Source organism: Cuculus canorus, chromosome 6 (genome assembly GCF_017976375.1).
Source record: "Cuculus canorus isolate bCucCan1 chromosome 6, bCucCan1.pri, whole genome shotgun sequence".
In the NCBI taxonomy this organism is placed as follows: Eukaryota; Metazoa; Chordata; class Aves; order Cuculiformes; family Cuculidae; genus Cuculus; species Cuculus canorus.
In genome coordinates, this window is record NC_071406.1 from 25,767,970 (window position 1) to 25,790,449 (window position 22,480).

At 38.5% G+C, this 22,480-nt stretch overlaps 1 protein-coding gene across 9 annotated transcripts in view; it reads right to left on the minus strand.

The window, feature by feature from the left end:
• Positions 1 to 22,480, minus strand: part of ZNF385B (zinc finger protein 385B) — a 170,031-nt gene that overhangs the window by 49,030 nt on the left and 98,521 nt on the right. For 8 of the 9 annotated variants that reach the window (XM_054070076.1, XM_054070074.1, XM_054070077.1 and 5 more), the window contains one exon: positions 5,450 to 5,580. The exons of the other annotated variant lie outside the window; for it this stretch is intronic. In XM_054070076.1, the coding sequence (XP_053926051.1) occupies positions 5,450 to 5,580 (131 nt within the window). The remainder of the gene's footprint in view (positions 1 to 5,449; positions 5,581 to 22,480) is intronic. 9 annotated transcript variants of the gene reach the window in all.

Below are 22,480 nucleotides of genomic sequence, written 5' to 3' on the forward strand. Positions count from 1 at the left end.
TTATAGCCATAGTAACTAAAAGTGAAATAGGAATGTTTTAAGTGCTCTGCACAGGAACAGAAGGCAAATCCGTAGTGCCTTTTGTGCCTCCATGACAATGAAAAGGGAAAGAAAATGTCTGTATGAAAATAATAATGTTATTTCTTGTTTAAAAAAAATAAACGAAAAACAAAACAACCCCAAACAAAATACCCAACTACCCCACTAAACAGTTCTTGTTCTAAGTTAATTGCTTAGATTTCCTGTCTGTGCTATTAGTTAGAGCATGAAGTACAGCTCTTACAAGACTTCACCTGCTCTCTGGAGGAGTGTGTTTCAGAGTGAGAGGAGCAGAGCAGGTCAGGTCACTCAGCACTTCAGAAAAGGGAAAAGGCAGAATCAAGAGTACATAAACATGCTACTTCAGTAAAGAGGACCGTAGATAACAGACTGGCAACGTCCAGTTGGCTGCATTTGTAATTTGCTCCTCCTGTATACAATCCTGAGCTCCAGAGCACACTTTGGCAGTGCGGCAGGGCACTAAGTGGCTGAATTCAGACACTGCTAAGGAAAGGGCAAGCTCCCAAGCTGTGGTGCTGTGCCAAACGCAGAAGAGGCGCTTGGCACAGAGGGGTGAGAGAAGCCGGCAATACGAGTGCCCAGCGCTCTTATCTGCAGACCTCCACTTCTGCACTGGCTGATTACTGGGCCCTCCAAATATGAACGCAGCAAACAGAAACGAGGGACATAATTGAAAATCCAGAAAGAGGAAAGAGCAAATTAGTTCCTCCTAGTAGTTGTCTTGGGGGTAGGCCAGGGATACTCATTCCATCAAGGGTAGTTCTGGAGAAGAGACAGATATTTCTGACTAAGTTCCTAGTCAGTTCCTCTTTCCCTTCCCGTAGCCCATTCCAGCTGGCTCACCTTCACTAGCAGATGTAAAATACTTCTGGTCCAATTTGCAAGGGGACTGAGGGGACTGTAATACAAAGAATCAGCAGAAACCTATTTGAAGAGAAATAGATGCTGAAGCAGTAACTAGGCCACATTAACCCCTGTGTCCTCTAAAATATGAAGGTATGAACCAGCACTTAGAAACCAATCATGGGCTAGTTAGATGGAAAATATTTCACTAAAGCAAAAGCTACAAGAGATGTTATAATCTTTGATTACCCCTGAGGCCATAACAAACTCAGAAGGAAGCATATGAATTGCTGATTATTTTCTATGATGATAGAATCTGAGAAGTTGCTGATACTGCTTTTGTACAGACTGACAGGTCCCTGGCTGTACCACTTCGACTAAATCTGAATCATGTCGTGCTGCTCTCATTGCAGGACAAGGCAGAATGTACTTGAGTTTTGAGATATTTTTTTCTGAGGTGTATATATCCCAGGGAGAGGCAGATAGCCATCATTAAGTTTGTTTTGCAAGATAAATCCTGGTTTTCAGACACTTTAGTGCATGCATCATGACAACCTTCCACAATGTGACCATAAAGAATCCTTTTATTCATTCAGTGTCTCATGTCATCCATCTGGGGGAAAAGAATCAGGGAGGTGTAGAGAAAGAATGGTACAGAAGTTGAAGCTGTATGATGGAAGCCAGCAAGCATAGAATTTGAGTTTGCATTATAACAAATGCACAAGAGGGACCACAGTAATCTTAACTTCTGCTGAGTTTATGCACTTGACTTTGAAGTCTTACAGATCTTTAAATGTAATCAATATGCAAGATTTTCCATGTTAAGGAATCACTGAAGTCACTTTAGCATGATAAAAAAGAGCTCTGCTAAACAATACCTTTTTGTACACATCCATTCCAAATTTAAGGTACCAACTTGGGAAGCTGCTGCCTCCCATTCTGCTATAAATAAGAAGATTTTAAGTAAAACCAGCCAAGAATTTGATTCAAACTATGCATTTCAGACAGAGAGGTATAAGTAACTGAGCACGAGCTTTTAGAACTTAATGCCAGGATAAACATGACGACACCTTTGGATCCACAGCTGCAGCACTTCTGAGAGAGGACTTGTTCTTCTGTGCGGCAACTCGGGTTCAGGCTGTGACAGCTGGATCACGCCTGTCCTGTTCTGACAAAATTATTTGCTGGTGCTGTGAAAACACCTGGAAAGAAGAGATCACCTATTCTGCAGTACCTCTCTGCTTGGAATTCTTCATTCTGCCCTCAGAAGACCCCTTTCTGGCTGATCTGTTGGAACAAAAAGGCACGCTTTCTGAGGAATAAAGCTGTGCATCCAAGGAGTTAGTGAAATCATTCCCCAATTAATTTTTCCTATATAATAAGCTTTGTTCCTAAGGAACAAAGATAAATGTAATTAGGGTGTGAATTGATAAGTACTACACATACATCCACAGCATTTTTAGAACTATTCATGTTTTTAGGAGGGACAGAAGGGAGGCATTTTAAACTAAATCACACAATTCCATCAAGAAAATAAGATGTACTTGGGGTAAGCACTCTTCTTAAAAAAAATCAGGGTATGCTCAGTGCTTCATTTGAAAGTACCCCATGTGGAGAGAAGCAAGTGATCAGAACACTTTCACAAAAGAAATGGGAACACTGACGTTTCATCTGGAGTATCACAGATATTTGCAGAACTTAAAACTGTCAAAGTTAACTATATAAGAAAGGGTTCATCTTAGATTTTAAGTATATTTCCGTAAATAAGAGAAGTTATTTCGGAAACACTGTAGAGGGTGGTTTTTTAAACATGTTTGCGGTTAATACTTTACCTTGTTTTTTCCTGCCCTGATAGTTACTGTGTCGAGCTCCTAAGCAGAAACCATTTTTTTTTTTTCCAGGCCACAGAAACTAAGGTAGAATCTAGCTCCTGCAAGGTTTAGAAAAATAGTTCTATATCTGACTGCCATTAAAAAATGAAGAGGTGGATCCAAAGTAGTTTTCTCTTGAGACTGCATTTCTTTGCTGCAGAGCCCCCTCAGTCCTCCTGAAGGCATAGAGACTGAATACTGCACACTAGAGGTTTTGTTTTTTACAGTCCTTGACGAGTCCTCTGGTGAGTGAAGTGTATAGATTTCCTGACTGATCCATAAGGCAAATGATCGCTTTTTGGGGGACAAGGGACAAAATGTTCTTCTAATGTTCTGTTCCTGCACAAGACAAAAAGATTTGGCATTCTGGATGACATGCACATTACGGGTCAACTAGATTCAGCTTCTACTCACCCAAATTTGACCTTCCGGAAAAAGGATTTTACAAACTTCTATATACTTTTACATATTTCCCCCATATGCTTTATGGTGAAAAAGAAAAAAGAGATTATATATACACAAACATAGAAATTACATTTGCAAAGGTTGTGGAAGTTAGAAAGAAAGGTAGTGCATGACAGCTGGCATTCACTGCGCTTGTCAGTAGATAACCATGAAAGATTTAGTTTTCCAATGAGCTTTAAAGTCCATTGTAAAAGACTGCTAGGGAAAAATCAATACCTGCAAGATAAATGGCAAAGTCTGTGAATTGAAAATAAAGTAGTACTAAACCACTGTTCCTCACAAAAGATAGTTTAAACATGCAGTCTGTGGTGCATAGCAGCATGATTTTATATAATTATCAAGAATTCCAAGGGAGGAAGTAGGCATTGAGTCAACAATATTTGCTGATTATCCCAGGCCTCTCTATTTTAATAAAACTCACAGAAGTCTGGAGAGGAATGTCAAGTGTGAAGGATAAACTCTCCTAGAATTAGACAAATGGAGTGCAACCCAGATAAACGCAAGCTAGTGTATGTAGGCAAAACCAGTCTAAATATCAAAATTAATCTGTCTCTAGAGGCTACTGCCACTCAGAAATTCATTAATATCACCAGTAAACAAATAATGTTGGCTGACTCTATAACTACAGTATCCCTAAAGAAATGGTTCTCTGAGTATTTATGTACAGATCTGTGAAAAAGCTCACCTATAAAACCAGTGCAACTGGAAAGTAGACAAATCAATAACACATAAAATTCTCAAATGTATTAGAAAGAGGATGGAAAATGATTATGAATTGTGTCACGCTCAGGAGATGAGAATGACACATTCTCATGTACTGAGTTTTGGTCCCGCACTTAAACATATCTGGATCTTTTTTTATCTTTTATATCTTTCTATACAGGCATGTGCATGCACACTCCTCACTCCCACCCCCAATCTATACACATGTACATCCCCACATCGCTGTCATAAATGCACAATTTTCACACATACGTTTTGCAATGAATTAGTAATATTTGCTACTGGTTATAACGTGTTGGGCTGCTGACAGTTGAAAGAAGCTGGCTGATAGTTATGTTATAACCACCCCACAGCACAGTGCGCTGTAGCACAAAGCCTGTCAGCAGGACGTACTTGCAAGTCATGAAGAAAAGAATCCTCTTGCTGTTTTAACTTCAGACAGAAGGTAAGTCTGTGAAACGAAACGCTTGGCAGTGGTTCAGCTGATCACTGCCTGGCAGTGGTGACACTGCTTCTCTTTCCATCCCCCTCACAATCATAGTGACAAGTGTGATGCTGTACAGTTCAAGCAACGGTCATGTAGGACCAGATTGTACGTGCTGACTCAGCAGAAAGGACCTGGGGCAGTTTCCTTCCTGCTGCTATTAGCTTACTGTTTGCTGACTCATTCCACGTGGAATTACCACCACACATGGAAACTTGTGGCAACATGCAAAATACTGCTTTTGTTGTACTTAATGAATTTAAGGTGATAATTAATTAAACAAATGCTAAGGCGCAATAGCAAAAAAAAAACATTTTGGTAACATTCAGAACCATTTCATGAGCTACTAAAGAAGTGAGAATTATAGAACAGATTTTCTGTTATTTTGCATTTTTGTTATTGCTGCTCTGAAAAAAAAGAACTGCAGGAGTATTTGGCACTATTTTGGCAATAATATCTTTCTGCAAAACTCCAAGATGCTGTACCATACACTGAAAAATGCAGGTTCAGATTTTTTCATATTGGCTGGCTGCACAATTTTAGACTTTACTGTTATCATACTGAATTAACAAGATCCTCCAGTTGTTTCACTGGCTGTAATGGACTCAGCTTGACTCAAGTCAGTGGAAGATCTAGGCCTTACCTGTCATAGCTGGTTTTCCATTAGCTTTTGATATTTCTCTTTTACAACACGTGGATATGAACACACCCAGGCTCAAAGTTACTCTATTGCTCATCAATTCTCTGCCGCGGGGTTTTTCTTCAGCGGGCAAACACCACCCCAAAGAGCAACTTTGAAAAAAAATGGCCCTATTCATAATGAGAAGGCTGAGTACCACTTGAACCTTTTTCACAAGAGAGCACCAACCATCACAGCACAGACAAAAGGAGTTCTCTAAAATTGTGCCAGCGATGCACTGCTTTAAAGCAGCTTCAATACAGGATACAAAAATTGGCTTGGAAAGCATACACTGCAACTAAATGTGGAAACACCTTTACTTACTGTGTTAAAATTTGGGAAGAATCCAACAGCAGAGCTGCTGTCCACAGGGAAGGACATAAAGGGTTTGATATCCAGGGAAGGCTGCATCATCAAGGTAGGTGTGCGCACAAGGGTGGGAAGTGTAGTAGTGCCTGCCAAGAGCAAACAAAACCAGGAATTCATAGTATTCTTCCTTTCCACAACACACACATTATAGCTGACACAACCGCCAAGGAAAAAATAATACAGGCAGGTAACAAAGTGGCTCTGTAGGAGTTAATATCACTAAAAGAAACCTATTTCTACACACTACAGATGAGGCAGAGCATTTCCCTATGGTCATGGATACTCAGACAGTGAAGAGGAGACATATGGTATATAGATCACACTGGCAGAGAGAATAAATCCATTCTAAAGCTGAAAAAGTCTTCTGCGCCAAAAAGGCCAGGATGAGTGCCCATGAAAGTCAGATGCTTTTGCAATTCCTGGTTGCCCATTAGGCCTACTAGCATACACAATACATGCAAGCTGTATGCCGAGATTTGTTTCCAAATACTGAGCTGAATGTTTATTTTTTCTTCATCTGACAGTAACTATCAGGTGCTGCACAAACACCATCCCTTCTGTTTCACAGTGCAGGGCAAATATTAGAAAACAGCCAACAATTAAATAATCAGCTAGCACATAAATGAACATAACTCTTTACATGCAATGCGAAATAGCGTTTTCTTAATTGGAGTCCAGATCTTTCTCTCCAAACAAGAGCTTTCCAGAAATCTACACATTGACATTCTTTCTGTGTACACTTGAGAATCATTCTCTAGAAAGACCCTGAAGAAATGGGAAGGCACAGATGTCCAAATATTAATTTTTAACTAGCTATCTGCCCTATTCACATAATAGTGTGCCTCGTACACAGCTTCCAGTTATGCCTGTGGGAGTATTTTTTTCCTGGAATCATACAAAATAGATTTCAAATAAAATTTCCTCACTCAAATTAAAAAAGGGGAGAAAAAAAAAAAAGAAGGAAAAAAAGAAATCTCAGTTTCTCCTTCCAGGGTTCAATAAATAATTCAACACTGACTGGAGCAGGTGCTGCAATACAAGTGTCCCACACCCCTAAAGGAGGGAAAGTCACTCTCTGCTTCTCCTACCTCTGCCAGAATTTCTCCGTAATTACCTCCTCCTCCCACTCATCAGTGGCCAGCACATAAACTGGGAGCACAACAGTTCTCTGAGGAGTTTCTCTGGTCTCAAGCAGAGCTGACACAATATCTATGCTTCTCATAGAAGTCATCTGAGCTATATAAAACCAGTGTGTGTGGGAAGTAAACAAGCAATTTTCCCTCTATTCTTCCATAAGTATCTACTATCTATCTGCAAGTGTCTACCTGCAAGATGCCAGGCATTCCATATGGGCTGCCTAAGTACCAGTCTGCCATTAAGGGATCCCCCTTTCCACCTGCTAAGGATATGGAAAACTGAAGGCAGAGTAGGTGGTTTCCTGCCTTTAATCTCATCATGCTGCCTCCACAGACACAATTTCAAACCCATCTTACTGTACCCAAGAGGAAAGCTGAGTTCAGAAGCCAGATGGGGCTGCATGGATTTTTTTCGGACAACTAAACACTTATAACTAGCCCTGAGCTCAGATTTTGTAGATGATGGAGAGACAGTCATTTTGTTCACAACTGCAGCACAGTAAACATTATACTATGATCCAGCTGATGAATAGCAGGCTATAATCTATTTGCTATTTCTTCTATAGGAAAAGTGTGATGATTGCACAAAGGTGGATCATTGACAACTATGGAGAGAGAACAGTTGAACACCATCCCAATTAAACTGCACAACTTGAAAGGAAAAATATACTTAAGACAGTTTCCCAGATCTTTTTCTCCTTTCTCCTACACCAATACTATCATAAATGTAAGGCTTCTTTCTGCCTAAGCCCATGAAAATCATTGACAGTTGTGCCTAATTAACTGTAAGTCAAAGCTTATTCAAGTGGAGTCACAAACGTCAAAAAGGTAAAGGCTAACATGTCTACAGTTTCTTCTTCATATTCATAATGGAAAAAAATGCATCAAAAGGAAAGCAGCGTATCAGAGGATCTATCCAAAGAAAATATCTTCAACTGCAAAAATGATGATTATTTCTCGTAGCTGGTTGTGAAACAGTAGATTTACATAATTTGGACTTCAGAGTTGTATTCAAACAAGAGCTATGTTGTATTCAATTACCTAAAGCCCACAGAGTGCCATCTTCAATCTATCTTCTACAAGTTTCTCTTTGAAGTTCATAAGCAATTAAAGATCCATGAAGTTAAAAGAGACCTGTCCTCTCTTTCCATATACATACTTCAATGAAGTTATGGTTACCTATTTCAACTAAATTTTAGAGAAAAAATATCACAGAATAGAGTAAAATTGTGACTGACATTTAAAATCAGAGTTAAGCTAGGTTTCCGATGCTGTCTTTAATGAAAGTATAGAAAGCATTTGGCATAAAAATTTTAAAAGTTAAAAAAGCAATTAGCATCCTCCTGCAAACAATGCAATCTTCTTTGTACTCCTTGTCAGAGTACAGACCATTTCACATGACAAAGATAATTGAAATCTGCCTACAGTTTTGCAGCTCTTGATGTTTCTGTTGCCAAAGTAATACATGCCCAGTAGATTATGATACAGTCAGAGCCTGTACAGAATAGAAATCATACAAACCTACCGGACTTATTAGGGAGGCATTACTAGTAAGAAATTTGTCCACTTCTATTTGCCAGTTTACTGCTTCATTTACTGCGAATAAAAGGTTTGATTTTCAGACCCACTTTTTCAAGCCACTGGAGGAATGATCAGATAAAGATGACCTAAACTAGAGACAGAAGTACTTCAGGACAAACTCATCCAATCAAACAGAACAGGGCAGCTTTACACTGGCATTGCTCCCAAAGGTCAAACAGATTCTCACCACCACTCCACCAAATCTGTATGCAGATCTGAGCTAAGCAGGAATACTGGCACAAGAAAGATGTAGCTGACAAGCTTCGTTATCTTCACAAATGTAACAGATGTTTACCATTTCATTAGCATTTTAATGATAAAGAAGACTTACTATGTCAAACACAGGCTGTTTTAAGCTACTTGTAAGTCTTCGGCATAAATATAAATAAACTGTCTTGTAAATTCATTTGCTCATTTCAGCTTCATAATTTTTAAATAGGATTTTACCTTTGTCAATTTTGACTCCCATGGCAGGAGTTACCTGGGTGCTGGAGACACAAGCAGCAGACAGACTATGTTACAAGGCTCTGATCCTCACTGATTCCTTTTGCCCTTGTCTAAGTGGAGGAAAACAGGTTTTCCTTCAAGCAGATGATCCAATATGTCTAGTTTTATTATTCTTCCTCCTACACATATTTATCTGAAAAACAAGTCCCTGTGTAACAGGTGCTGTTCCTCTTCAGCCATGTACACGTAACAGTGGCTTCATGCACACTGTAAAGCACTGGGACACTGATGTTTTTGCAAAAGTTACAAAAGGTTGTTATATTTACCCAAATTTGATGTGCCTCTGACAAAAGAAAAAGGCGTGTAATTAATAGATTAAACAGTGAAATTGGTATTTTGGGGGGCTACTTAGAAAATCTGGTATCAGCCACTCTGGTGACAAGCTGAGTCCCAAGGGTCAGAGAGAGATGCTTTACCCATGAGCCCGGAAAGGGACAGGTAACATGCAGAATCAAGGAGTCTCTGCCGACAACTCCCCTCCCACCCCCTAGTTCTTGTGCAGCTTGAGAGAAAAACCGCAGAAGCCAAGACTGGCAAGACTGCAGGTTTGGGAGAGGTGATCACAGTTAACTTGAGCCATGGTTGACAGTCACTGCTCATCTCTTTCAAGTAAGAGTGGTGTCAAGTTCAGTTAAATCACAATTTCTCCCTTTGTACCTCCTGGAAACCATTCGTGCAATTATTACTTTTATGGTTTTCTCCCTAGGTGCTTTTCTTTATCACTGACAAACAAAAAGGTTTAAAGTCTGCACAGTAATTCCTCTGATTTGGGTCAATATTAGACCGCTAGACAAAAAAAACTTCAATTCCATCACAGAATTACTTATCTAACATATATTTTACGAACAATTTTAGCATATGTAAAGTAATTCCTTCCCAGACTTGAAAGCATGCTATTCCAAAGTCTTCATTAAAGGCAACTATAGAGAAATCTAAAGCTATGCCGAAGCCTTGACCCTTTTTCTATTACATAAAAATGTTACTACAATGTTTTAATCCTTTGATCTAAGGAAGCAGTCCATACTCAGAACAAGAGCAGTGGCAGACTAACTGAAGTGCTATCGGGACTGAATAAAAGTATCTGCTTGACAGATTTCTGTGAACGGAACAATCTACGTCCACCTCAGGTTGTACATGGTTGCCCATGTTTTAACTTGTGCCATAGACAGTATCTGGGAAAAGTTCAAAGAGACTCTGAGTTATTCACACCCACCACCACTTACACACAGAGAGTTTTCAGTTTAAGGGCAGGCGGTGCTGGCTTTTTCACCCCTGAATTGTCTGTCCATTTTAGGCTATTGGGAGCCTTTACTTTCTACACCAATGTAAAGCCTTTACTTTCTACACCACTTTCTACACTTTCCTACACGTGCTTATATGCAGTTTTATGAGATTATAGGTGCAATGAAATTACATTTATTAAAAAAAAAACCCACCTACATACAGAAATACACATCAGAAAGAAATTAATAGCTTTCTTCCCTTATATGTGATGCTCCCATTGTGCCGTGCCCCAGATCTGTCTGCTTTCACTACAATTTTTTCCCCCGTAAATGTCAGGTAAAAAACAATCACTTGCAACTCACCACATTTTGTAGTTTAGGTATTTACAATACATTAGCCTCCAAGACCTTTCCCAATAATTAATATAAAAATTAGTCTTTTTGGCTTCTCAGTATGATCAGTTTACAGAATTCAGAAATGTCCTAATTTTGTTCATTTAATCATAGCTATACATAGGTATTACAGAATGTCTTTTTTTTCTCTTTATGTGTACAATAAACTGCTAAAAACAAGTTAAGTGCAAGTAAAATAACTCTGAGTTATCAAACAGCAGGTATTGATATTAAAATACTTAAAGAAAAAGCTATTCTAGAGGTACTCCATTAATAATAATCGTGAAGATGAACCTTAAGACATTCTCCTCTTTTAAATAAAAATGTGAAAAAATACAGCATTTTACTAATTTTTTTCAGGATTCACTGAGCAGAACAAACATTGCTTCCTTATAATACAGTTTTAGGATAAATGAGACTTATGATACCCATAGGGATTCCAGTCTGTTAAAAGTAAAATAGTCAAGGAGAGAGAAGACCGTTACTTCAACGGATTCTCCCAAATGACAAATTAACATGATCCTAAGAGATAACTTGCTACCCAGGCAACTTCTTTTTTAAATAACTTGAAGCAGAAGCCCAGCATATGAGACAGGGCACAGCCCACAGTCGACAACAGGAAAAATGCCAACAACTTCTGTGCCCCCAGGGTACTATGCAAAGTAACTAACTAGTGAATGAGGATGCAGCTCCTTTAGGAGTTGATATGATTACTATCAGAGCTACTGATATACATCTTTTAAAACTTGGGAGACTGTATCTCTTAAACACTACTCAGGTATCAATGGAGCGGTCCTCCTGCGGATTTAAAACAAACTTTAGAAAGCACAAACCATACATGCCTATCTACCAAAACAACCAAAATTGGGTAAATTCTCAAAAGATGTGCTTTTTATCAAGAGCTACAAGGAAAGGCAGCAAGAACCAGTGCAGTGCTTACGGCTACGCAAGAACCACTCTGTGGAACACTCATAAGACAATCGATACGAAAGCACTGGTCCAGGTCTAGCCTTCCATAGCAACACATGGATACAAAATGACATGCGAAGAAATATTTTGCACTCTATTTCGGGGTTAGGTTTTGGTAGCTGTTTCAGCAAGCCCAGAAGCATTTGATACATCCTCACTGCAACATACACATTATCTCTTTATAGTACAGTTTAAGCTCTTTGTGCTCAAGAATGACTTATCTAAAAAACACGTCAGATTATGAAAATAATTTTCTCCCTACAAATTAAAACATGATTTCCAGCATGCTTGAGCATGAAGTTAGTATTTCCATTACTGTATGTCTAGAATTAAATGGTCTATGAAGGCATGCTAACAGAATTCCATATTCTCCTTTTGCATGAAACCAGATACCATGAAATGAGGCATTTCTGCATTTCAGATACCTGTAGGAGTCTACCAACTAGGTCAATACCAAAAATAAATTAAAATCTGGTGCTGCTCAAATAAATGGAAGCGCTAGCATTTAATCAATACAAAAAGTTAACTGTTACTAACTTTTTTAACATTGATAATTATATATAGCTCATTGACAATCGGAAAAGAAGCGTAGAAACATATCGCATGTATTTCACATAAGGATTCTAGAATAAAAATATAAACCTAATTGCACTTACAAGTAAGCAAATCTTCATAAGATTAGACCTTTCCTCATTAAAATATTAGGGGCAGACTTGGGATCACTTTAATTTCCATGTATTATTAATATTTCTCTGCCTATCTGAGTGGTTTTTATCTCCAATGCCCCATAAATGAAGGATGTTAATTTCAAAAAAAAAAGGTAGACTACAGATGATAAATACTAAGCATGTACTTAATACAGTTGTTGAAAAACTGATGCAGAATACATCTATTATAATAATACCAGTATTCAAAAGAGCTGTGTTAATATTTATTGCCTTAATTTCTACATTTAGTACATCAAAATCGTACAGAACAAGTACTGGCATATACCTGGTGGGAGCAGGGGGGAAGGGGGCAGGGCAGGAGGGTAGAAGCATAACAATGGAAAACTGAAATGTCAGTATTTTAGAAACAAATACATCAAAACATTAATCAAGACAAATCTCATTCTCCTTTGAGAGATGCAATGAACTACTGCATTTCTAATAGTTCAAAATAACAACAGGAATCAGTGTAGTTTTTGTATAGAAGATACCAGAACAGGTGGAGTAAGAAAATACAACCAATAATTAGAAGTGGAACAGATTATCTTGCATTATCCTTTAACAACTGCGTTACAATTGCTTGATCAGAACACTTGGAAGAGCCCTGTCCCTGCCCTGGATTTGCATAACTTGTGACCCACACTCCTGTCCTCTTTCTCCTTTAGCCACCATACTTGTTTTCTGGTGGCTGAGAAAGGACTTACATCCTTGTACAGCATACAGCCTAAATTTTACAGCAATTGTGCTACACAATCTTCCACGGATTTTTCTGCAGTATTTATACTCTCAAGTCAAGCAAACTCCAAAAGTCCCATCCTAGTATCAAAGCATGTTCGCTAGCACTGGCTCCTTGTCAAGTCTAAGCAATTAATTAAGGAACATCCTTCACTATGTTTAGAAGAAACACATTGGCTGCAGTACAACTGCAATGTGCTGTTATCTGTAGCTAGTACGGACATACTTGCGATTAGTTTCTTGAAAGAGCTAATCCTCTAGACTTCAGTAAAGCAACCAAGACAATTTGCTTGACTGGAAAGCAGAGTGGCATGTTATAGCTTAAGACCATCAAGCTCAATAAGTTGGATTTTATTTTCATCAAAGTGACAACTATTAATTAATGCAATGCTCCTGCCTGCATTAAGGTCAGATGGAGCTTTGCAGTCTATCTCAATTTCTTTTTCTCAGAATCTCCTGGCTTCCCATCTGCACTAATGGAGATCTTTCTGAAATCCTTGGGACCCTTTTTCTTGATATATTTAAACCAGGCTCCCCTTGCCTTTTCTACTCTCTCAACACAAAGGCGCAGTTTGAGAGTGTACTTGTTTCCTTTTCTGCTGTCACCCTGCACTAAAACACGGTATCACTACATACCTTCTGAAGTCACCGTCGTAGAGCACAGTGCAACTTCCATGCCAGTCTTCATTTTTTTTCCCTCAACACATATTCTCAGCTGCTGGGCATCAAGCTCTTGAGTGTCTCAGGATGAAGTACTGCACTCCCTTCTCTCTTGGCTTAGAACTCTGACATAACATAATGTTTCATGTCAAACTGAAGTTTCCCTGCTAAGGAACAGCAAATATGCCCAATTTACATTACCTTAAAAAATTCATAATTTGGGGTATAGGACTTGGTTGCAGTTAGATTTTTGGCGAGTCTGTTATCACTTCGCATATAACCTCATGTTTCTCAAAATCCAACTCTTATTCTGAATTCTGTCACCATTGAACTCATCATCTAACCCCCAGTGAGCCTCACCACAGACTTTCTTTCAGGAGGTATTGAGTTCCTATTCACTTAAACCAAACATGTCTATGACCTGGAATGCTGCTCGGTAAACATTTTGTTATTAGTTGCCCCAAACCACTATGCCTTAACTTTTATATTTGAGGGATTTATGTCCACAGTTGGCTCCTTGTTCCTTATTCCACTTCAGTACTACAACACACCACCTCAGCAATGCTGTGAGCAAAGGTAATAGGGGTCTAGATCCATATGCATCCTCACAGATATGTCTATTCACTTAATAACATTAGATAATTTCACACTCTCTTAGAAGTCATCAGAGCTCAGAGAATTTCATGCCTTATTTACTTTTCCCATTCTAGAAAATACAATTACCTAAGTTGATCTTGTTTTCTTCTACTGGTATTGCTCCCTAAACATCTTTCATGTAAAAGATTGCAAAACCAGCTAATTTAGGTTGTTCAAAGCAGTCTCCAGAAACTATTTGCAAGGGAAATCAGGATCTCTATGGAATGAAATCTAGTTTTACTTCCAATGAAAATTTTCACTTTTTCAGAAATTTCAAAAGATGTCTCAATATGCAGGCCACCCCCTTTCGATCCAAAAGTTCACAATTTCAGTCACAATCTTCCCCTTAGATGTCATTATTTCCATAGTTAGGTATATGCTTTTAGAAGAATCAGTGCCATTAGGTTTAGAAATAAGAAACAATGAGACAGGGAAGACAGCAGATTTAAAAACCTTCATAACATCATCCATGCAGCCTACATTCCTTCCCTGGAGGTGTTTAAGGAACGGGTGGATAAAGTGCTGAGGGACATGGTTTAGGGAGTGTTAGGAATGGTTGGACTCGATGATCCAGTGGGTCCTTTCCAACCTTGTGATTCTGTGATTCCACACTGAATTTAACTGCTCTGCCACAGCACAGGGCATGCAGCGTACAAGCATCTGTCCAAAAGTGGTCAAATGTGCAGAGGTCATGGGCAGACTTAACACACCTACAATTTAAGTCCAGGTGATACCATCCTTTTTCTAAGACTGATTTACTGAAGAAATCCCTAATAGTTTAAAGAAAAATATAACTACTTCATAATTTAATAGATAATACTACAGAAGAGAAAAGCTCTTCCTTCCCAAACTCCTCTGATTCTTCCTGTGTTCTGTCTGCTGCCCATAACTAAAGCAACAAGAAATTCTTCACAGGATTTCTTGGAGGATTTCACCTTTTTCCTAATCGTGTGGCATACTACATTTCACTATTTTTATAGGCCACGATCATGAAAGTCACAGCAAGGCACAAATCAGAGACGGTTTCTCGAGCTTTACAAGTTACCAGTGCAACTGGTTGTACTGTACCTAGAACACAAAAAGCACACCACTCGAGAAAGCAGGAGCCACGCTCAGCACTTGTCTCGCCTAAAATATAAATAAAGGTTCTTTAACCTGACTGGAAAGAGCACAAGAGTTGCATTTCTGACCAAAGTTCTTTAGGCCACTTATAAACAGAAGGACAGATACTACAGGTTCACCAATGCCTTATGATATTCATAAGCTGCAGAGGTTTTTTGCTATGACCACACGACCATGAATCATTTTAGCAAAGCAAAAGGATAATAAAACACAGACCACGTAGTCCCATAAAGGATTCCCACTGTCAATCAGTCACTAAGGTTACAATCCACCTCCTTTGCATGGCTTGGAGATAAATAATCCTTTCATTTCAACATGTTAGGTGCTATGAGACAGTGGGCAACCAGCAAGCCTGAACAAATCCAGGCTGTTGTAATTGTGTGCTTAGCTTTAATTACTCTCAAGGAGAGTGCAACTTGACTCCAGAGGGAGGGCAGCCTGCTGTTGACATCACCAGAACAAATATAACTTAAGAGATTTCTAAACTGTATTTCAGTGAGGTTTTGCTTGTTACTATTCTTAGAATTAAACTTAGAGGGGTTACAAGCTAGCTGGCTGCTATAGACCTGCACTTCTGGAAAAAGAAAGAAATGGTATCTGCTTGATTTTTTCAAAAAAGCTCACAAAAGGGGACTTTGGAGCACAGGGTTACAGACAGTGCAAGGTCATGATATTCAGAAGATCAAAGTCTACAAATCCTGTCTCTCCTGAATTGAGGTGCACTGCTTTACTTATTCTCAACGTCAGGATTCATGAATAAGTAAGAACTTGAAAATTCATAAAAACTATAGTATGTGCTATCGATCCTCTTACACAAGGAGAAATGAAGGCAACAGATTTCAAATTAACTGATCTGACAGCACAGATAACCACACTCGTTACCACATTGAACATTAATTAAAGAATGGTACCTGACTAGATACCTTATTATGCTTTTGGGTGCAGCAGTGCCCCAGTCCTGCCAAAGCTGGACCATAAAAGACTTCTGATTTCTTTCATAAAGACTCTAATTTCCTAGAAAGTAATTAAGATCATTTCAAAATGATTTATTTAATAAATTAAATCTACTTAATAAAACACTATACTGAAAATAAATAGAAGGTGAGGGTTGATACAAGAAAAACATAAAAGCATTCTTATGAAACATTCTATGCAGCTGGCTTATAGTTTCCATGACTATACTGGAAGCAGGCTGGGCAGCCCCACTGCCCCTCCCTTCCTGACATGGTCCTTAAACCAGCTCAGCAAGTCAGACCAGTTGGAAACAAACTGGCAACAGAGCAGCACAAGAGAACTTGCTTTCAACCAAATCAATGAGCTGGTCAAGCAGAACTTACAGTCATGGAGCGGACAGGACCCAGATGGAGGCAGCTGAAAAGAAAAATTTTGTGAACACTGATGCTTCTCATTCTCATCCTGGCTCGCCTGAACTGCCCCTCATCTTTCTTGCAGTGTAGCAGACAAATTTCATGCCTGCCACATTATGTTTCTGGTTATATCTCTCAGGATGCTATCCATCTTAGCCGATAACATGGCAGTGTTAACTGGCATTTACCTTGTGATATACAGGAATCCTTTCCTGCATCCAGCAAGTAGCAATTCCTGCTTATGTGCTGCGTCAGTTATTACTTTTTTTCTTCATATACTTTACCAAAATTCATCTGTCCCTTTCTTCAGGGGGAGGATAATCTATTAGTCCTCAAACTCAGTTTGTTCTTTCTTCCCTTTTAAAAATACTGTGATCCTATTGGCTCTCTTCTTGTGGTCTGGGACTTCATCTTCTATTCACAAGACACTCTAACCTTTTCTTACAGGTTCTTGTAACTTTTACTCATGGCTGCCAGGTTAACACAATCAGTCTTCCTAATGAAAAATAATGCAAAAATGGAACTCTGCAATCCAAACTTCTTGGCTTCCAAAATAACAATCTACCTTTTTCCTTGGTATCCTGTAAGCACGGGAAGAGCACTAAAAGAAAGATTTCTTAAAAGTCTGATGCTTATTTCAGTCTCACTTCTTTTCTAATTTTGTCCTATACATTTATATTACTATTTCTTCCTCATCCTTAGTCATATAAACTACTTTTCATTTCCTAGTCCTCCTGTGCTTGACTCCACAAAGCACTTAATGTGTAGTCAAGTTATTCCTGCCATGCTTCACATCTTTCCTCTGCCATCAGAGAGTTTATATTTGTACTCTTATTAGGGTATCTTTAAAAGAATTTCCAAATCCTTACAGTATGCTTTACAAAATAAATATCCTGATAAGTGCATCTTGAAGAAAAATACCCATCAATCCTCTCTTAAAAATTACTTTCATTACTGGTCCTTTTGTATTCTACATTGTTTCTGTCAGTAAGCAGATCTGGCAGCATTTTGCTGCATAACTTAAAAATCAGGTAAGATGGCTATTCTGTTATTATTTTTATTAAGAAACAACTCCCACTCATTTGTAATAAATATCTTCTGCATTTTCTTAAAACTAAGTGAAATATTTCACTACTGTTTTAGAAGCAAAATTCCATTCTTAATAGTTAGTATCTTAAATGCTTGTTTAAAGAATGATCTAATTAGTATACAGGTTTCAGCTTGCCTCCTGGAACAGGCAGATATATTTCTCTTACCCTTTCACTTTCTAATCTGTGATTATATACTATGGTAAATAATTGAGCTTACCATCCTGAGAGGTAAAAACAAAGCAACAAACACTACATTAATTTTTTTTAACTCTGTACTGACTTCTGTTTGAAGAATAAACTTAAATTCCCAATCACTGGACATAAACTTCATGTTTAAACATCAATTCTCTCAAGAGTACCATGTACATTTAACCTCACTTCATACTTAACTGTTAGTAAGACTGAAGAAAGAGAGGCTTTTCTGAATGAAAGGCAACACACATTTTACAGAAAACAGGATTTGAAATGTGGCTCTATATCTCTGAACTTCTCAAATCTTAAAGAGAGATGAAATGACATCATTCAAAGAAAATACATTGCGTTTTAGTGAGGTGGAAAAAAACAGCAAAAGGCACCAAGGAGGGAAAATCACTGCTATTACAAAGGCAAAAGGCTTCCTTCTATCCCCCAGTGTTTCTGGTAGCTGCAACACCAATCACTATAACAGGGGGAGTAAAAGCCCTGAAGTAGAACCCAGATTATTATATCACATTTGAAAGTATTTTATGAGTATATACTTTCAGACAGTAAGAAATCTTAAAAAGACTATCAATCTATAACATACCTCTGTTCTTCCTTTTTAATTGCATATATTTGCTATTGAGAAAACCAGGGGGAAGCAAGACTGCTTTTGTAAACTTAAGGCCTGGAGGTACGATGCGTGATGTACAAAACTCCAGCAAACAGTCCAAACTTGGATTTGTTACCTGGTGCAAATCTGTCACCATTCCTTTTAAGTCCACAGAGCCACTAGGATTAGCAGCAGTACAAAGTGTGAAATTTGGCCAATTAGCTTCATCGGGAGGAGCTCCGTGCAGAAAGAACAGCTGCCAGGTCAAATACTAGCTAGCATTTCTCCAGGCGAAAGAACAGTAAGAGAGGGTACCATGGTATTTGTTAGCATGGTTTCATGTTTTCACTTTGATATTGCGCGAATTTTGATACTACATGCTCATCTTCGATTAATAGTTCTTAAACTGCTGCACAGAGAAACCCAGCGAAGACATGAAATATATGAACACTGAATGGAAAGAGGCAAACAATTATGACATTACACAGTCAGCAGCATTTGTAGCAGGAGGATTGCAGCAGGCAAGTCATGCAGAATGCCTTGCAGCCCAGAGACAGGATCACAGCTTACCCGCTCCTCTATCTATTACTACATACTGCAGACTACACACTGAAGCTGTCTCTCCACTCCTGTGCATATGTCCTGAATCATAATATTCCTTTGCATGTATAGTTGATTCAGTAGCATGCTAAATCTAGCAAGAGAAGCTGACAAAGACAGGGATGAAAGACTGGCTCTCTAATTAAGGTCAAAGCTTATAGGGTCCTGTAGACATACCAGTCATGGCTTCACAGTTAAGTAGGCATTCCAGAATGGGTTTAAAATATGCCACGTACGTCTGCAACAGACATAGCCTTTCAGAATGAAACCATATTCCAGAATATCCTCACTGCTGTATAACCTAAGGAATCTAGCCAAAGTCCCTCATTCGGGACCTGAGGTTTCTTAAGCAGTAGCAATTAAGAAGTACAGAAGGAGCCTACATACTTTTAACATAGTCACCTACAACAGACAGCACAAACAATTTCCCTCTGCCTGTACTGGTGATACTTACATCCTTGAAATCTGTGTTGTTTTTCAGAATTTTCAAATGATTGTTAGGAAGAAGTTGATATTACAGTCTGGAGGAAACCTGCCTATAACTATAGTACATGACTACCACCACAGGAGAAGCTCAGGCAGCTGAATTTAAAATTAGTTTGCTTTTATGCACTTTCATCAGTATTGTGGATTGCATTAAAGGAGGATCAGTTTCTAACTTCAGCTAAGTCTCATCTAAGTAATATAATTTTCTGATAGTTATCTGCATGTCTTCTTAGACTGTGTTCTCTCTATAGAAGTGACAACATGGGCAGTGGTACGCAGAGAGGCCAATGCTTATATTTATTCCTATAGTAACCAAGGCCGTCTTCAAGCTGGTGACAAAAGGCCACACCTGCAGGGAGGAGCAGACAGGACAGGCAACCCCAAACTGACCAACAGAGCATCCCATCCCATACATGCCTTATTTGGTATAAAATTGAGAGATCATGAGGGTCTCGCTCTCTTCTTCAATGTCAACATCCAGTGAGGACCTCATCTGCTTGGTTTGATCTTGGATCCGTGCATTCTTGAATCGAGTTCCTGATCCCAGCTCCCTCCTAGCTGTGGACCCATTCTCTCATGTCTGCTCTATGACATTTGTGGTGACGTATGGTCATTGAGGTGTGGGGGAGCGATCTCATATCTTTGTATATATTTTATTACTTCCTATTATTTTCTTCATCATTATATTATTATTATTTTAATTTATTAAAGCTATAGGTTTGTTTCCATTCTGCAAGTCTATTTCCTCTCATTTTCCTCTCTCTTTTCCCTGGGGATTTGGGAGTCCAAATGCTTGGTTTCAGCTGCTCAAAGGGGCCAGGCCTAAACTGTGACAATAAGGAAAATGCATGATGGCCTTAGCTGCTTCCAAAGGAAAACACTCCCTAGGTATTTAAAAAAATGTAGTCAGAGTAAAGACTAGAACAGGAAAGAGAAGAAGTCCATCTGCCAGTATTAGAATGTTTACATTATAGAGAAATATATCTGTAAAGTATTTTAAATCCACCCCTTAAAGATGTGACGTATTATATTTGGGGTTTTTGTTGGGTTTTTTTTGGTTTTTTTTTTTAAATTTAAGGTCCACTTCACCACAAGTTTTGCAAAGCAGATTTTATCTTAAAGCTTTCTGCTAACATAGAAATTTAGGCTTCTACAACAACTTTTTCCCACGACATGAACTTCAAGCATCTTCTATTAAACACTTTTGGAAGTTACAAAAAAAAAAAATTAAAGTGAAATTTAGTCCTCAGATGTCTTCGCTATTAGAGAAGAACAGAAATGTACGTCATATATTTTAAAGGCTTTATGGAAAGCATGTTTGAATAGAGTACCATGATTGATACCCCAATTAAAACCAAAAATAGGTAAGTCTTTAGACAACAGAGGAGCCAGAAAGGGAAATAGCCATAAGCATTTTCTTTTTTTTTTTTCCAGACTCAACAGCATCGCCCACAACAAAGAGCTCCAGAAAAGCCATTATTCTGCCCCCACAAAACCCAAGGACATATGCCTCCAACACAAACTGCGAAGGACTCATCCTATAACATGAAATTTCACCTGCAGCGCAGTATTTAATTCTTCATATTCATGACGAAGGACATGAAAAGGGAGTTTAAGATGGGAATAAGAAGAAATCATAAAAGCAGTGGATTGCAATGTGGTAAGAATTAGCAAACTTCAATTACTTTAGAGACTGTAAAACTCTGTGCACATAAGAACAGAGGTTTGTACAAGATGAGCTTTGCCCAGTATTTCTGCTTCTGTTTATGCTTATTCAAAGAAAATCTGTAAATCAACATATGACCACCTGTTCTTCATATGTGGTGTAGTTACAGACTGACAAATCAATCCATGAGGTAGCGGTGCAGAGTTAAAATAAGACTTAGGCAAAAACTACAGAAAATAAAAATATCTGGACATTCGGTCTGACAATTTTTTTAAAGATTACCTTAGTTATGAAGTGACAAATATGAAAGAAGGGTACAAATAGTAGAAACATTTGATGTGTTTCCAAATAGTATTTAAGTTGCAAGAGAGACAGATTGACCTGCCAGAGTAGCAATCCAGGTGCAGGAGGACAAAGCCCCGTTCCCTCTTCTGCATAAAACCACCATGCATGAATTCTAATAACCTGGTCACAGCATAAGAGACAAAGCTCAAAGTATCAACGAATTCCTTACAAAAGCAAGGACTTATCAGTCCCTGTCTGATAATGTTTATTGTGTTGAGCAGCAGGAACATTTTAACTTGAAAAGGATTTACAAATTGAAAAGAGACTGAGGCAAACCAATACAAGAAGCAAGCTCTGGGAAGTCTAGAAAATACAAAAAGTTAAATGTGAATACCCTACGAACAATACACGGCAGACAGAGGCAAGGTGGGGGGAGGAGGGTGGGCAGAGTATTTCAAAGACTTCTGAAGTAAAGAATTCTGAAAGGTTGGGAGAGTAGAGAGAATTGAAATAAAAGGATATAACTGAGAAAAACAGGTCTGAACATCAGGGAAAGCTTCTTGACACCAAGATTATTCTGAGTGATATTTAATGTTCATGGTGGCAGCCTTTTTGAGCTGAACCAGACTGTGGAAATAATCTCCCAAGAGAATCTAGGTAACTCAACTGCACATGCATTTGTATCAAGACTGCATAAGATGTTGTTATATGTACAAGAGAAGCAATTCTACACTGACAAGGAGAGGATTAGATGACCAGCAATGGATACTATGATTGCAGTCGTTGAAGACAAATTACAATAAGCTATTTATAGCTAGGGCCAAACTTTTCTTTTATCAAGTACAAATAATGGTCTTGCTTGATTTCAAGGAGGCTATGTCTTTCAGAACTAGTTTTATCACAAGCTTTGGTCAAGAGATCAATAAAAGAAAATTTAGCAGAAGCAAACAAAAGCACAAACATATGCTACATCTAACATTAATCTCCCCAGTCCAGTGTATTTGATCACATCCATTCTAAAGTACAAAAGTG